This window comes from Odontesthes bonariensis, chromosome 3 (genome assembly GCF_027942865.1).
Source record: "Odontesthes bonariensis isolate fOdoBon6 chromosome 3, fOdoBon6.hap1, whole genome shotgun sequence".
Taxonomy (NCBI): Eukaryota; Metazoa; Chordata; class Actinopteri; order Atheriniformes; family Atherinopsidae; genus Odontesthes; species Odontesthes bonariensis.
In genome coordinates this window covers 8814985-8831692 of record NC_134508.1, presented here as the reverse complement: position 1 = coordinate 8831692, position 16708 = coordinate 8814985, and the positions used below count along the sequence as shown (strand labels likewise).

Genomic DNA, 16708 nt, shown 5'->3' with positions numbered 1-16708 from the left:
GCTTCTCTGTAACGATGCAGCACGGCCTGTTCCGGCGCTATTTCCTTACACGTGGCGTGGAGACAAAGGCTGTGTTCAAAACCGCATACTTCTCCTACTTCTCCTACTACTCATACTAACTTTTTGAGTTAGTATGAGTAGTAGGAGTAAGCGAGAAGTTTCCGGATGCATACTAGATTCGCCGAAATGTTACTACTCATACTCAAACAACCCAAGATGGAACGTGATGTCGCCGATCGTCAGTTCCTGTCAAAACGGCAGTTTCAAGCTAGCTACTACGAGGGTAGGTTCACTTCCTGTTTTCAAAACAAAAGCACCAATTGTATCGTAATGGCTTTCCCTATGATAAAAGGCAACGGGTATTTTATTTTGTGAAAATAACCGGCAGTGCGTTGCTCACTGCGGCTAGCTTTAGTAGCGCCGAATTCGTGGGAACAAAATTGTAAACAGCCGGTATTTTGTCAGGTTTTCAACACGTTGGGGATCTAAACGACTACTTTCTCACCTGAAAATGTTTCAAATGTTGCTAAAGTTTACAGAGTTTAGAGCTTAAGCGAAATCAGCTTCAGGCCGGCTGATTTCGGCTCGGGCAGGAGCGAAATGCATTGTGGGTAAACGCTCTGCATACTGTCTGATCGATGAGTATGGAAGTATGTAGTATGCGGTTTCGAACACAGCCCAAGTTCAATGTGTTCGTCTAAACGGCTGCATTAAAAGTCATCTTGAAGCTACACTGTTAAAATGGCAGGAATATTGGGAGCTTTATGCTTTGTCTGTGGAAAAGTTGCTGTATTTTTTCCCATCTTCAAAGCCTCTATATCTCTAATTCTTCAGCAGTGGCGTGACAGGTTAGTCAGAGTAACCCTTAACGCGAAGTTCAGACATTTAAGCCAACAGAATCTCCCTCTGATCACAGTTTAGCCACTTGTTTAAGATTATATCCAGATTACACGGAGCTACGTTTCCATGGAATCAGTGGATCAACAACCTGCCCTCGCAGGGGGTCTGTTGGGTAACTAACGCTTTGTCCATCTCCTCTTTTGTTCAGATCCAGTCCACGGCCCCCAGAACGTTAACGTGGTGGATGTGAGGGCCCGCCAGCTGACTGTGCAGTGGGAGACTTTTGGGTACGCTGTGACTCGCTGTCACAGCTACAATCTAACGGTAAGCACAGCTTGTCCTCAAAGGGGGTCAGGGGGTCACTAACGGTCATTCTACAACGTGAAACTAGAGGAACAGGAAAAAGCTTTTATCCTTACAAGGTTAGCTACTCGCTAAGGTAAAGTACTCTTAGAGTTATCCTGCTTTTAAGATCATTTTCATGGCATCTGAATTGTAGTAAGGACAGGAAATGTGAAGCTAAAGGAACATCGGAGGGATTTAAACTGGAGCTTTATTTATTATGATGTAAAGTTTCACTAAATCCCATTTCCTCCTCTTGGCCCCACTGTTTAGAGTTAGGGTTACAACACAACCCAGTTTAAATGTCAGGTGGCCACTATCATCACTAAAAGAAAAGAGGCATCTTGTCTCTGGGATAGAGCCGAGTGGAGGGGTCCAGAGATGAAAGTGGGATTGAGATAAATCCGCATTTACAACAAGAAACATCTTGATTTTTTTTGGAAATTCTCCCTGGAGCTGAAGGTGTATGTAAACAGCCCTTCAACTTCACATCAAACCACACAATGATTGATTGATTCAGTTAAAAACTGGGTCGACATGAGCAGTAAAGGCTCGGTATAGAACAATATGGCTGCTTGGATCAAAGATTTCTGTATTTACGTCAGTTGGTGTAGATTCTCAGTCTTAGGGGTCTAATACCGTCCCAATACTACGATCTGGATGCTGTTAGGTTACTCTGCATAGTAATAGTAATGTTACTACCGTGGTAATATTAATCCTTACCCCTGTTATTACCTATTATTCATCTTTAACCATCTCAGCTCAGTCCTCAATTCAAAAGATTGTTAAGTTCTGCACAGCCTGCTGATGATGCATGGATCTGAATCAGGTGTGTTGAAGCAGGGAAACATCTAAAACCTCCAGGACCATATGTGGGTATCCCTGATTTAAAGGGATAGTTTGCCTCTTTTGACATGAAGCTGTATGACATCCCATATTAGCAACATCATTTATGAACATTTTCTTTCCCCCTGCTGTGTCCTGTGAGCAGAGTTCCAGCCTCGTTTTGGTGTTGACGAAAGTAGTCCGGCTAGTTGGCTGGGGCTTAAAAAATAAGCGTATTGCTTCTCAAAACAATATGCGTTCAAAAGAGTAATACATTTGCATCACAAAATGGTTCACCAGGAAAAAGTCAGACCTTGGCGCTATTTTCTCTCGTATCACTGCGTGCTGCCGCCAAACTGACGAAAACTGTCGGCAGGTCTTAGTTGTACTTCCTCCTTTTGACCTGTCGGCCTGAGCGTCGCTTCTGAAGAAGACGAGGGAGAGAAAACACATGAGAAAAGCAGAAAGGAAGGTGGGAAGATGAGAAAACGTTACGGTGAAGAGGCGGGAAAGAAAGGTGGTGTCGTGAGATGAAAGTAGAATAACAGAAGAAGAAGAAGAAGAAGAAGAAGAGAGGGCGAACATGAGGAAATGTGTGCACAACAGAAGACAGAAGAAGCAAAAAGGTTCAAGTTTCTTCCCGGTTCAAATCTGAACTGTTGGCTGAGAACTGGTTAGCAGCAGGTTAAAGGGATAGTTCGCCTCTTTTGACATGAAGCCGAAGCGCAGACTGAGCAGTAAACACTGTATGGCGCGGCTGTCGGCAGGCGGCAGCAGGCAGTGATACGAAGGGAGACAAAATGGGGCCAAGCGATTGTGAGGTCAGACTTTTTCTGGATGAACCATTTTGTGATGCAAATGTATTACTCTTTTGAACGCATATTGTTTTGAGAAGCAAAACGCTTTATTTTTTAAACCCCAGCCAACTAGCCGGACTACCTTCATCAACACCAAAACGAGGCTGGAACTCGGCTCACAGGACGCAGCAGGGGGTAAGAAAATGTTCATAAATGATGTTGCTAGTATGGGATGTCATACAGCTTCATGTCAAAAGAGGCGAACTATCCCTTTAAACTTAAAGATTTGACACGCTTCAGGAAGTGTTGAGTTTATTATCAACAGCTTGTCGGGCTATTTTTTTTTTAGCCTCCTTTGTTTATCCAACCTCCTGACTCACAGTGTAGTTTCTCTTCAAAGACGCCGTTTAATTTAAACTATAAAGATTATTTTGGTTTCCTTTAGGAATCAATTGATTTCCAGATCGATCCCATATGAATCTTTCCACAAAAGGCATCGTAGAAAAGTAACGTTTCATGCTAATAACGCTGATTATTTAGAAGTTAAAGGCTTTCTACCCTGACCAGTATAACTAAACTCTGCGTTAGTTTAGATTTACATTGGAGCTAAAAGTCAAAATTCTCCCTCTTCCAGGTGCAGTACCAGTACGTGTTCAACCAGCAGGAGTTTTCAGCCGAGGAGTTGATCCAGACGTCGTCGCATTACACTCTGAGGGGACTGAGGCCCTTCGTCACAGTCAGGCTGCGGCTGGTCCTGGCCAATCCTGAGGGCAGCAAGGAGAGCGAGGAGATCGTCAAGCAGACGGAGGAGGACGGTGAGTGAACGTTTCGTCGACCTGAAACGAATCCATCTGCACACCTATAGCTCCTGTGAAATTACTGTATTTTGCACTGAAACCGTTTGAGCACGGGGGGTCGAGAAATTTGTGTTTGAAACATGACGGCCTCAGATAAAACCTGTGGGGGGGGGGGGGGGGTGCAGATCAAACCTTTCTTGTTTTGTTATGTGTTTTTTATGTTAACTAGCCTGATGAAGGAAAATATTATGCTGTTTACAGGGTTATCCGTGTGCAGGTTCAGCTTGGATGTTAAAACGGAGGGAAAAAAAGCGTCTTTATTTTATTTATTTTGCTCATAAGACACACAGAAGTGGCTCTGCTGCACCACAGCTGCAGTAAGCAAGCATGGGACTGCCTCAGATGAACAGAAGAAACACATAAGATCAAAATATTATGCTTTTTACAGGGTTATCCGTGTGCAGGTTCAGCTTGGATGTTAAAACAGAGGGGAAAAAAGCGTCTTTATTTTATTTATTTTGCTCATAAGACACACAGAAGTGGCTCTGCTGCACCACAGCTGCAGTAAGCAAGCATGGGACTGCCTCAGATGAGCAGAAGAAACACATAAGATCAAGGCCACAGGCCGGTTTGATGCCTGCAACGTCTAAAATTACACAAATCGCCATCCCCGTGTTACTGCTGCACCCTCGGCAGGACATGCTGACATACATACGAGCACTGCAAAACAACCACTTTTTAAACTCCTTACTTCTTTACCACGGGGCTTCCATGTTGCACTAATTCAGAACAGAGTGTTTGCCCCCTTCCACAGCTGCTAATAATTCATTGATGCCTCACATTTCTCTCTACAGCTTGACTAACTCAATGCCATTAGAGCATCGCCCGATAAGCAGGATAAAAGCGTCGTTCTAATGATGCCAAAGCTCTCATCTCCTTTCCACCGTCCTCGGGGCTCCCTGTTCTTCTGTTGATCTCATAACTAATATCCTCTGAATTCAGCTTTGGGGAAACATCACAGCACGGCCTGAAATTCCTACCATTGCTAGCTTGAACACACATACAAGCTGTGTGCTGCCTGAACCCTTTAAAAAAAAAAACACAACCTGGGTGCGTAGGAATGGGAAAAAAAAAAGGAACCCTTAATTGTTTTGTTCTTAATTGTTTTTTTATTTAATAATCGTTAATCTCCTGGTTGTAATTCAGTAATTAGGGAGCAGAACAGCGATTGTTCACACCGAGGCTAATTGTTGTTTGTGCGCTAATGGGCTCGATAGAACCGGGGGCTTCATATCTTACATACGTGCACAGATGTACATGGCTTTTTATTATTTTCTAATCTTACTTGATTAGGCAGAAATGATCCTTTAATCTACATTTTAGGAGTGAAATGAGGAATTTGCAGTTAGGAAATTAAATTGCCTTTCTCTTCCTCGCGATCACTCATTCCCCCCTGTTTGCAGTAGTAATCTCTGGATAAGGGCCTCTCAGGTTTTAATCAAGTCCTCCGAAATTGTTGCAGAGTTGAGATTCGCATATTAAAGATGCATGCACGCACACAGCCTTCCCAAAGCATGTTAAATCACGGAGGCATTCTTAATTGGACGCATCCATTATTGTACAGAATCCCACCTTAGTGCCGTTGCTGTATAGAATCTACAGATTTCCCAGGTTTACTGTGATTTTCCTTCATTCCGCTGCATTGCCTCACAGATGGAAATGTTCACATCTAAAGTTGTGTGCCTTAGAGAAAAGGAAGGGATGGATGAGTTTAGGGCTTTGGTTTATTGAGTGTTTGGATAAACAATTTGAAGCACCTATGTCTGACACCCATGAGGCCCTTTAAAGGGATAGTTTGCCTCTTTTGACATAAAGCTGTATGACATCCCATACTAGCAATATCGTTTATGAACATTTTCTTACCCCCTTGGTGCACAATAAGCGTCTGTTCGGATGGCTTTTAGGTTAATCTGCTGGTAGTCAAAGAAATACACTAAGAGGAATATTACAAGGTAGGGAAATCAGGACGTAAACATTGTAATTATGAGTTTTTAGAACCGTTTTCGGTTTGTTTTGTTCAATTTCATGAGAAATATTGAAGAAAATTATCAACTTTAGTTCATTCAAACACGCATGGAGAACTTCTAATTCACAAATAATGTCGGTCGAACCCTGTGGCCCGCAGAGCAAATTAAAAACAACAGACTTTAAAATTCCCCCCCTCTTTTGACATGAAACTGTATGACATCCCATATTAGCAACATCATTTATGAACATCTTCTTACCCCCTGCTGCGTCCTGTGAGCAGAGTTCCAGCCTCGTTTTGGTGTTGATGAAGGTAGTCCGGCTAGTTGGCTGGGGTTTAAAAAATAAAGCGTCTTGCTTCTCAAAACAATATACGTTCAAAAGAGTAATACATTTGCATCACAAAATTGTTCTCCAGGAAAAAGTCAGATCTCACAATCGCTTGGCCCCATTTTCTCTCCCTTCGTATCACTGCGTGTTTGAATGAACTGAAGTTGATCTTTTTCTTCAATATTTCTCATGAAATTGAACAAAACAAACCAAAAACGGTTCTAAAAACTCATAATTACAATGTTTACGTCCTGATTTCCCTTCCTTGTAATTTTCCTCTTTGTTTATTTCTTTGACTACCAGCAGATTAACATAAAACTAACTAAAAACCATCTGAACGGACGCTTATTGTGCACCAAGTGTTTGTATATGTGCATGAAAGCACCCATAAAAACGTTGCTTCATTGCTTTAATACACCACGGTTGGTAATTAACTGCTTTTTACTGTCTACCTTTAAATGTACATAGTGGTAATATTAAGTTAACAGTCCACACACTTTATATGTTTAATAGTCGATGGAGTTGTTTTTATCTCTCTGGTTATATATCCGGCCCCATGCTTAAGCACCTGTCATGGACCAACAGTAGATTAGAGCCACTGAACCCCGCCTCAGTTACAGAAGGCAGAAGCAATCATAGAGATTAGATAATCCATTTATGGACAGAGCGCGGGGGTCTCCTCTGAGATCACAGAAGAAACAACAACAAAAGAGACGTCGGTTGTGATTGTTTAAATGCTACGTGGAAAGATCCTAAAACGTAATAATTATAAAGCCTCGTCTGTGTTTCACTCATTCAAAGCTGACCTCGGGTGAACTTCAGCTTGATTTAAAGGAAGGTTTCGTGTCACCTTCTGTTAGTTTTTTCAGTTTGCTTTTGTATCGAGCAGAAGATTGAGCTGCTTTTTGTTTAAAACAATCAAAACAATTCTGATTGGTCTCAAATTCTTTCAGCCGATAATAATAATAAGCAGCCTGTCCTGTAATCCTTATATCATCTCATGAAATTTAATCCAGCTGTAAACTTCTGCCTGCTTACTTCTCAGTAGAGATGTTTTATATTTTCCAGAGAAGGTCAAAAACAGATTAGGATGAAAGCTCGAACAACATGAGGAATTACAAACAATGCTGGTGTGTTATTTATTAAAGAAACGACCAAAAACGGTGGTTCAGCCTGTAGTGATATTTAACGTTGGCATCTTCTGTGATTATGACCCTTTGATCCGACCCATAGAAAGCAGCCTGATCTTGTGGTAAGATAAAGAAAAAGGGTGTTTTTTGAATGGACAGGACCGAAGTTATCTCCCGTTACTGAACAGAGTTATCACCGAAGCATTACTTAACCTGTAATATGATAACGATTCGATATCGATATGGCCTTGTGTTGCTCGCTGGGCTCGAGTTCGCCTTGATACGATATCAGCATACTTTAGGGCAGAGATACTCATTGCACGGCTCCTCAAGCTTTAATTGGCGGCTCGCACTCGCATAGTAGCTATAACAATATGGTAACAATAACAATATTTTTTTTTCAAATAACACAGCGAATACTGCACCGTATTAAGTATTTTTAGTAAGTATTAATTAAGGCTTAATGGTGTTTCCTAAAGGGGGAACTGTTAAACCTGGCAACGCAGCCCGCTTAAACCACCGTCACACTTGACCGCAGAGCACGCTAGCTCCTTTAGCCAGCGCGAGATGCAGCACAATGGATCGGTTTTTAATTAAAAAAGGGCAAAAACCAGCACAAAAACCATGCTCATCCTGAATGTCTCACTATGATTACAACAACAAACTACAAATACAACATGAAGAAAGTCAAGGACATGCAGAGGGAGCACTCGTTTTCTGTTTTTATACGGCAGCAGCACAAACAAACGCGCCACGGCTAGCTGCTAGCATGGTTCTATTCCAGCCACGTGATTGGTTCAGCGCGGCGCAACTCTCGTTGTCATTGGCTGTTCGTGTTGTCTGTCAAAAGATGGACGAATGGAATCTATGTACCGTGTTTCATATCTCTAAACGATAGATATTCCTCGATATCTATCGTTTTATCGCCCGGCCCTACTTCAGCAGATGGTTGGGCTCAGCCTTAGAGATAGGGGGAGGAGCTCCAACATCCAGGGGAAGGAGCTTGGAGTAGAGCCGCTGCTCCTCCACATAGGAAGGAGTCAGCTGAGGTGGTTCACCTGGTTCGGATGCCTCCTGGGAGGAGGCCCTGGGTCAGAACCAGAACTCTCTGGAGGGATTATTTATCCCATCTGGTCTGGGAACAACTCGGGATCGCCCAGGAGGAGCCGGAGAGATGGATGTCTGGGTTTCCCTCCTAGACCCGTTGCCCCCACGACCCGACCTTGAATAAGCGGATGAAAAAGGACGGATGGATGTTTAAGGTGCATTTCGAACAAATATGAAAAGTGCGACTATTATGTGCTCTTAAAGGCACAATGTGCGATTTTTATGTCATTTTTAAGTGTTTTGGATACAAAAAACACCTATACATACCATAAGAGTGTGCAGAAATAATCCTGCTGGCATGTCCTAACCAAAGTTTATACGCAGCATAGCTGAGTTTTACATCAGTTTAGCATGATAAACTGATAGCGCCGGACCGGCAGTTTTTCTGGCCAGGAGGTGGCGATATAGAGTAAAATCAACCTCCGTTCAACCCCAGGCAGTAGAAGAAGCCACTAGCACCTGCTCTGAGGAGGAGTGAGTGGGGTGGGGGCGGGGTGGGACGGGGCCAGCGCCAGACCAGCGATTTCTTCTACTACCTGGGGTTGAACGGAGGTTGATTTTACTCTGTAGCGCCACCTCCTGGCCAGAAATTGCACATTGTGCCTTTAACTACGGACGATCGTGTGATTAATCGCGATTACATTTTTTTATTTCTTGCCAATTTAACAAGAGAACACGAGTCCTTTTTCCATGATTATTGATTAATTAATACCTTTTACTTCCTGTTTGGTCTGCTTTAAACAACATAGGGTTTAAATTCTAACAAATACCTGGTTAGGTTTAGGCATCAAAATCCACTCTTTGAGGCCCATGGAAAACATTGCTTCATTCAAGACCTTAAAAATAGTGCAAATATTCTCTACCTTACTAATCAACAACACTGTTTAGTTTGTCCTTGATAATAACCGCTGCAGAGCCCTTAACTCTAAAGAAAAAAATGTCAAAATTTCCATATAAACAAGCAGATCTTTAGCTTTCTATTATGAAAAGAAGCAGAAAATCCGAAGCCAGGGAGGGAATGGAGAACATTATTTCATGCCAGTGAGGATAATTTGAGCTGAACTGAGAGGGTTAAGAGACAGAAAACCGGAAAAAAAAACAAAAGAGGATATGAGAGAGTATCACACACGTGCACACACACACATGCACGCACACAGATGAGAGCTGCTGGCATAATAAAACAGACCATTCATTGTGCAGCATGATGGAAGTTAATCAAGTTATGATTAATGTGTTACAGCTGCCGTTATCTTTTCAATGAAGCTTGTTTTCCTCCGTCTCAGCCCCCAAGGTGCACGGGAACACGCATACACACATGTGGACACACACACACACACACACACACACACACACACACACACACGTGCACATTCAAATAAAGCAAAAGGAAGCTGGACATACACACAGTTAGAAAATGTGAGTCATGCACACCCTAATATCAGGGCATGCACTGAGAGTTAACAAACACTCACACTTTTATTTCCACACGAGTGCACAAACAGCCCCACACACACACAAAAACAGCAGATCTGCGCAGATATAAAGGTAGGCAGCGTGCATTATGAAAGGCGGCGGTGCACGCACACACGGGGAAGTGAGTGATAAGGTGGTGAATGAAATGGCAGTGTCTAATTGCATTTCTTTGTTAGGGTAATTTGATGCACTCCACTGGCTGGGCCCTTAATCAACACCTTGGAATTACTAATCAGAATCTGTTTCTTTTTCAGCTTCTCTGATGGTTTACTGCTGTGTTAATGTGTGTTTATGTGTGCATCGACATGTCTGTGACTCACAAAGCTTCTGATATTTGGTCAAAGGATCTTTGTTGTTTATTGTGAACTTGTTTCAAGTATCTGAAACCGTAAACAGTTGGAATCTTTAGGGCAGGAGAGCTTCACAACATTGTACGACCAACATGGGTGTTCTCTAAAAAGCTCCCCTACAGGTGACAGGAGGTATTACACATCTTAGAATCGTCTCTCATTCAACAGGATACCTGAAATACACAAATGCAATGTCAGTGGGGTTACATGGCACTGAAAGAACCGGATTAATGGCTAAATTACTGAGTTATTAAGTTCATGTAGACACCTTAGTCTGACTAAGAATGGGACCGGATCGGGTTACTCGCGATCGGATGAAGCCCCTGAGATAACTCGGTTGAAAGTCGCATTAAACCGTGCTTTTAGATGGTGAAGCACGTGGTGAATTGGAGCAGCTCATCACAGACCAAATGTAGAGGGATGTAGCTTAATCTGTCTCTGCGTTCTCCATCTTTCTCCAATGCCTGAGTTTGTTGTTGTTGTTGGTGGTGAAGAGGTCAACAGGAAGTGGCTCTATTAGCAACAGTTGGAATGGGTACAGCGCCACCTATCATACCGGGGTATGACACGCTTTGTGCCTATGATTCGATTCATTCACCGCCATATATCCAAGGAGAATTACCCTTGCTCAACTCAGTCTTATTGTAATTTAGCCGATAATCTGATCCTTTCAGTGCCATGTGACCCCACTGAGTGTGATTTGTAATATAATTTTTAAATTGTAAAGAGACTTTATGGACACCCTGTATTTTATTTCTATACAATAGTACAACAAAAAAGCTCAATTTAGACCCCGACATAGGACATACTACCAACTAGTGGTTAAATATGTATTGAAATCAGATTGAAATGGTAGACAGGTTTCACTTTGGGCGATGGCTAAATGAATGGGGACCCGTTTGGGCCGAGGGTCCGATGTGTGCAGTCTACCTTTCTAAACTTTTGGAAAATCTCACCCGTTAGCATTAAGCTCGGGCAAAATAATGACTGTTAAAAGTGGCTAAAAGGAGCCACATGGGTCCCCTTAAACTCACACTCTCACTCTTTTTTTGGTCCTTTAACAGGCTTAAATGGAGCATAATGCATCAGCTGGTTAAAAATTCTAAATAATGGACTCTGAAATGTTGAAGCGGTTTCAAACGACACTCAGTCTTAATCAGGAGAAAAGCTCTTTGCTCTGTGTGGTGCTTTGAGTGTTGAGCTAGTTTCACTGCTTTAAAAAGAACCGAGAGGAAGGCTTTGAAACTTCCCATGATGGAGGGGTCGCCCTGCAGCTGAAGAAAGGTGGATGATGGCACCCGGTCCTCAAGTGTAGGAAGAAAATGATGGCGCATCAATCTTCATTCATTCAGTTTAGTCTGTGGCCTTAAACGGCTGAACTTTCTCAAAAAAGCTCTTTCTCCACTTGAAGCTTCCTGCTGTTGTCGGGCTCATTTCTGTGTTACACTGCAGGTCTTTAGCCGACAAAATAAGCTTCCATCCCAAATGTTGCACAAAGCTGAGAGCAGGTTTAAAGGGATAGTTCGCTTCTTTTGACATGAAGCTGTATGACATCCCAACATCATTTACCCAACAGCTAAGAGCATAACTAGTGCTAGAGTAAGTGCGGTAAGTGAGGTACCTAGACAAATGGGAAGACAATTTAGGAAACAAATAAGTGCGTAAGAAGCTGGGACGAAAGAGGTGATGTCCTAAGAGGGCGGATCTTGGGTCAGAGATCGCAGCCTGGTGGGAAATGAATATGCGAGGGGCTTCGTGCTCATGAAGGGAAGAGGAAACGTGAATGAAATAAGTTACAGCAGTTAATTCCACTCAACTCAACCCAAACCCTGAAACCTTGACGACGTAAGAATTTAATAATCTGCATTGCAGGAGTTTACTCTTTGTCTCCAAAAATGAGACACAAGCAGATATCTCTAACCCACAGAAGCACACCCAGTCTAACACATTTTAGTCTTTCTCTCGCTAACATTTTGATCAATTCGCGCCTGTCAGTACGTGCGTGCGTCTCAGTAAAACGTGCTCGTGGGGTTAGTGTCGGTGCTGGATGCTTTCCTGTGTTCAACATGCTGTTGGATGAGGTGTCTGACACCCCATCTCTGCCTCTACACCTTCATAAAGACGTGTGAAAGCCTTCCTTCTTCCTAAAAACACACACACTCTTTGCCCTGTTACTAGGTAGGTTTTACTATAATGAGCCGAGTGTGTGCACGCAGTAGTGAACCCGTCTGCCCCCTCACTGTTTCTGTTAATGGAAGGACGGATCTATAGCACCATTAGTCCCTTTAACAATAAATATTGTAAAATTGCACACTTTCAGAGCTTTTCTATGAATATTTAGCCATTGAAACTGTTTTTGCTCCAACAGATTTGATCTAAAATGTAATCCAGCATCATTGTTTTTTTTTTTCTAAATCCTCTACACTTAAAATAACTCAAGAAAAGTTTGTGAACCTTAAAGCATTTCCAGGCCCTAAAACGCTGTTTTACGTTAAGGTGGCTTGCCACTTCTGTGGGTTTTTCATGGACAACAAAGTCATTTTTAGGGGCGCATATTTCCGGGGCTTTTCGAGGAGATTTGTTTTATGTCAGAAGTGTTACATCCCACACCTGTAGGGGGATGGCAGTACTACCTCCAGTTCACGTCTACTGCTAGCTTCTCTTTTCACCGAAGCTGAGTTAAATGAGCCAGGCCAGGATGTACGAATGTCACAGAGCAGTGACTAATGCTGTGTTCGAAACAGCATACTACATACTTCCATACTGCATACTCATCGATCAGACAGTATGCAGAGCGTTTACCCACAATGCATTTCGCTCCTGCCCGAGCCGAAATCAGCCGGCCTGAAGCTGATTTTGCTTAAGCTCTAAACTCTGTAAACTTTAGCAACATTTGAAACATTTTCAGGCGAGAAAGTAGTCGTTTAGATCCCCAACGTGTTGAAAATCTGACAAAATACCGGCTATTTACAATTATGTTCCCACGATTTTGGCGCTACTAAAGCTAGCCGCAGTGAGCAACGCACTTCCGGTTATTTTCACAAAATAAAATACCCGTTGCCTTTTATCATGGGGAAAGCCATTACGATACAATTGGTGCTTTTGTTTTGAAAACAGGAAGTGAACCTACCCTCGTAGTAGCTAGCTTGAAACTGCCGTTTTGACAGGAAGTGACGATCGGCGACGTCACGTTACGTTGCATGTTGGGTAGTTTGAGTATGAGTAGTAACTTCATGATGCATACCCAACATTTCAGAGAATCTAGTCTGCATCCGGGAACTTCTCGCTTACTCAAACTCGCATACTAACTCAAAAAGTTAGTAGGAGTAGTGGGAGAAGTATGCAGTTTTGAACACAGCCAAAGCCTCCGTCGTGAAGGAAACTCAACGCCGCCTTCGCCGCCGCATCTTCACATCAGTTTGTTGTAGAAGTGATTGCTTGATTTTAATTTACTTGATTTAAGAGCCAGCTGAGTGAGGGATAATAGTTACTTTGGAAAAGCCAGAAGCTGCTCTTTAAACTGCACTAAACTTGAAGTCGCAGCATAAAAACAGGAGGTCAGAGTTCTCCTCTGATTGGAGACTCTGGCTTCGCCGACACTGAATCGGTAATTGACTATAAGCTAACTTTTGTTTGAGGTTTTCCATCCGAGTGACTTTGATTTAGGCTCCCAGCGGTAAGTCAGAGAGTCTGCCCACAGTCCAAGGAAATCACCATGGCTTCTGTCTTTTTGTCTCAGCAGTTGTTCCATTATTAACCATCCGCAGAGCTGTCTCCAGATTTATCCCCGCATGACATTATTACAGCCTGTCTGACTCCCTTCATCTTGAGAAAAAGGCTGTTTTAATTTTACAAATTGGAGCCCGAGTTGTAATTTTGCAGCTTGTTATAAACTTATCTCAACGTGCGTCATGTTTCATCAAAAAGCTGATTAAGAACACAGCAGAGAGGGAACTTTTCCTGGCTGCGTTCATCAGTAAATTACCTTATTTTTCACATGTTTAAGCATCTGATAAACACGTACCACACGTGTTGAGGTTCATGCAACCTGAACCAAAGTCGGTGATTCTATGGAACCTAATATTTCTAAAGAATATATGTTTAAATAACAGAATTATTTGAGGTGAAATTTGATTTATCTTTCATGTTTTCCCTTTGTGTTCCCCTTTAATTATCCGCTTTTTTTTTATCTTTTAGGTCACACACCTCTGTTTTTATCTGCTAACAGCTGTATTTGTATCAGGAAAAATGCCTAAAACTTTTTTATTCCTCTTTCAGGTGTACAGCTGTTCACAGTACTATGGCAAAGATATAATGCTCTCATTTATCTGCAGATGTATTACTGTATTAATTATTCCGTGTGCTGCTGTCTCTGCAGTGCCCGGCTCGGTGCCCGTGGAGTCTCTGCAGAATACTCCATACGAGGAGAAGATCTTCATGCAGTGGAAAGCGCCCAACGAGACCAACGGGGTCATCACACTGTACGAGGTCAGTCAGACACGGTTAATAATAGCTGGCGCTCCACAGTGTTGTGGTCATTGGTTTGATTTCACACTGGGAGGCTTTGAAGTGTGAAAGTGTTGAATGGAGTGCCAATTTGCCAGTTTGATGTGTCCAGTCTGACGCTTTATGGATCTATAATGATCATAAACATCAGTTCTGTACAGCTGAAACAACTCAATGGATAGATAAGTGATATTACCACGAATTTAGCTTGATTTTACCTCATTATTAATTTTTTTGGAGATGTTTGAAATCACCTGAAACGATGCGTTGTTTGACGTAGCGCTTAAGCTAATTTCTTAAAGCTAATTGTCGAACTATATTTATAGTATATTTATATTCTAAGTAAATATATATTAAATTATATTATTATATTTATATTTTATTATATATATATTCTAACTAAAAATATATTATATTTATATTATATTGTTATATTTATAGTTTGTTATTATATTATATTTTTATATTTATATTATAAGTAAATATATATTTAATTATTTTATTATATTTATATTATATTATTATATTTAGATTTTATTATTATATTTATATTATATTTTATATTTAGATTATTTTATAAGTAAATATAGTTTATCTGTAATATAAATCTCAAAAATGAGAATGAACCCATAAAGGTTAATTTTAAAGTTCTTTTCCTTCACTTTAATCCTTTAATTGCAACAAAGCCACCATTAAACCTCAAATATCACGAAACTAAGACATGCAGCGATAGGTGGGATTGCTAACTTAAGAGCTAATACTTATTGAAACAGATCAGACTTCACAAATGAATGATTAAACATGCACTATATTCCAAAAAGACAAAAGAATGGAGAGGTTTAGGTTTAGGGGTCGAAGCAGCATTTCCACAAGTGTTTGAAACTGAGAAGGAGAAGTGAAGCCTGTGTCGACCATCTCCTGGCACCCGATTTCCTCATTAAGATAGATCTGGTCTGCGTGTGTCTACAGGATTTATTTATTAATTTACTCATTTCAAATCCGACACCAGTCGGATAAGAGTGGAAATGTCGACTCTTTCCTGTATTTTCACGACTTAAAAGGTGAGTTTTTGTGTCAAAGAGAGCAACGAGGTACAGCAGCGTGAAGAATACGCAGCAATGAAACCTCAAACTGATACCAAATCAGGATTTTAAGTAAGTAGAGGAGGGACGTTAACCCTGATGGGCATTTAGAAAGTGTTCAGGAGTGAGTGGGAGAGAGGGACGTGTGTGTGTCTGTGGTTATAGGTGGTTTATTCGGGTTGAAGTTGAGTTTAGCCCTCCATCTAATGAATTATTGACCCGCTCTCTGTCTCCTGTCTGCCTCCTATATCACTGCCTCAAGGAGCTGCCTCAAGCCAGGACCTGGCAGGGCTGTTAGTGTGTGGGGGGGTCGTATCTAAAAGACGGTGACAGTCAGGTCCCGAGAGGGAGTTTGAGTGTGTGAGAATGGGGAATATTTCTGTGTCTCTGCATGTTAAAAACTCACAAAATGTGATGATAATAAATTTTATTTTAAAGCACTTTTCTAAATACTCAAATCAAATTTATTTGTATAGCACATTCCATGTACAAAACAATTCAAAGTGCTTCATATAAAATAAAAGCATTGCAGCAGGGAGTGTGAGAAGCATTAAAAATACATAAAAGAATATAAAGAGAAACAAATAAAATCATTTAAATGAATTTAAAAACAAGCAACAGTCTAGATAAGTTAAAAGATATCGTGCAGATTTCATGCATAGACACATGAGAACAGAAATGTTTTTAACCTGGATTTAAAAATGTCTACATTTGGTGAAAGTTTAATCTCCACTGGCAGTTTGTTCCACTTGTTTGCAGCATAACAGCTAAATGCTGCTTCTCCATGTTTAGTCTGGACTCTGGACTGGACCAGCTGACCTGAGTCCTTGGACATAAGAGACACTTTACATAAAAACAACATAAAACCAGCAAAATAATATGAAATAGTACACGAGAAACACATCAGACTGAGGTTAAACATTGGCCGAACGGAGGCTGCGGAGGTCTTTGTGTGTTTTGTGAGGATTTTGAACTAAGAATGTGGGAATAAAGAAGAAAAGGTGTGTGTTTTGGAGATCATTACAATCACATTTCAAGAGTTTTCTTTCATTAAAATACGAAACATTTCTCACATTTCTCGTTCTTGTACCTGCACCGTCCTCT

General features: G+C 41.4%; 1 protein-coding gene across 10 annotated transcripts in view; it reads left to right on the top strand.

The window, feature by feature from the left end:
• ptprt (protein tyrosine phosphatase receptor type T) overlaps positions 1–16708 on the top strand; it is a 427933-nt gene that overhangs the window by 198195 nt on the left and 213030 nt on the right. For all 10 annotated transcript variants that reach the window (XM_075460193.1, XM_075460191.1, XM_075460192.1 and 7 more), the window contains exons 9-11: positions 1049–1164; positions 3439–3619; positions 14395–14504. In XM_075460193.1, coding sequence (XP_075316308.1) covers positions 1049–1164; positions 3439–3619; positions 14395–14504 — 407 coding nt within the window. The remainder of the gene's footprint in view (positions 1–1048; positions 1165–3438; positions 3620–14394; positions 14505–16708) is intronic.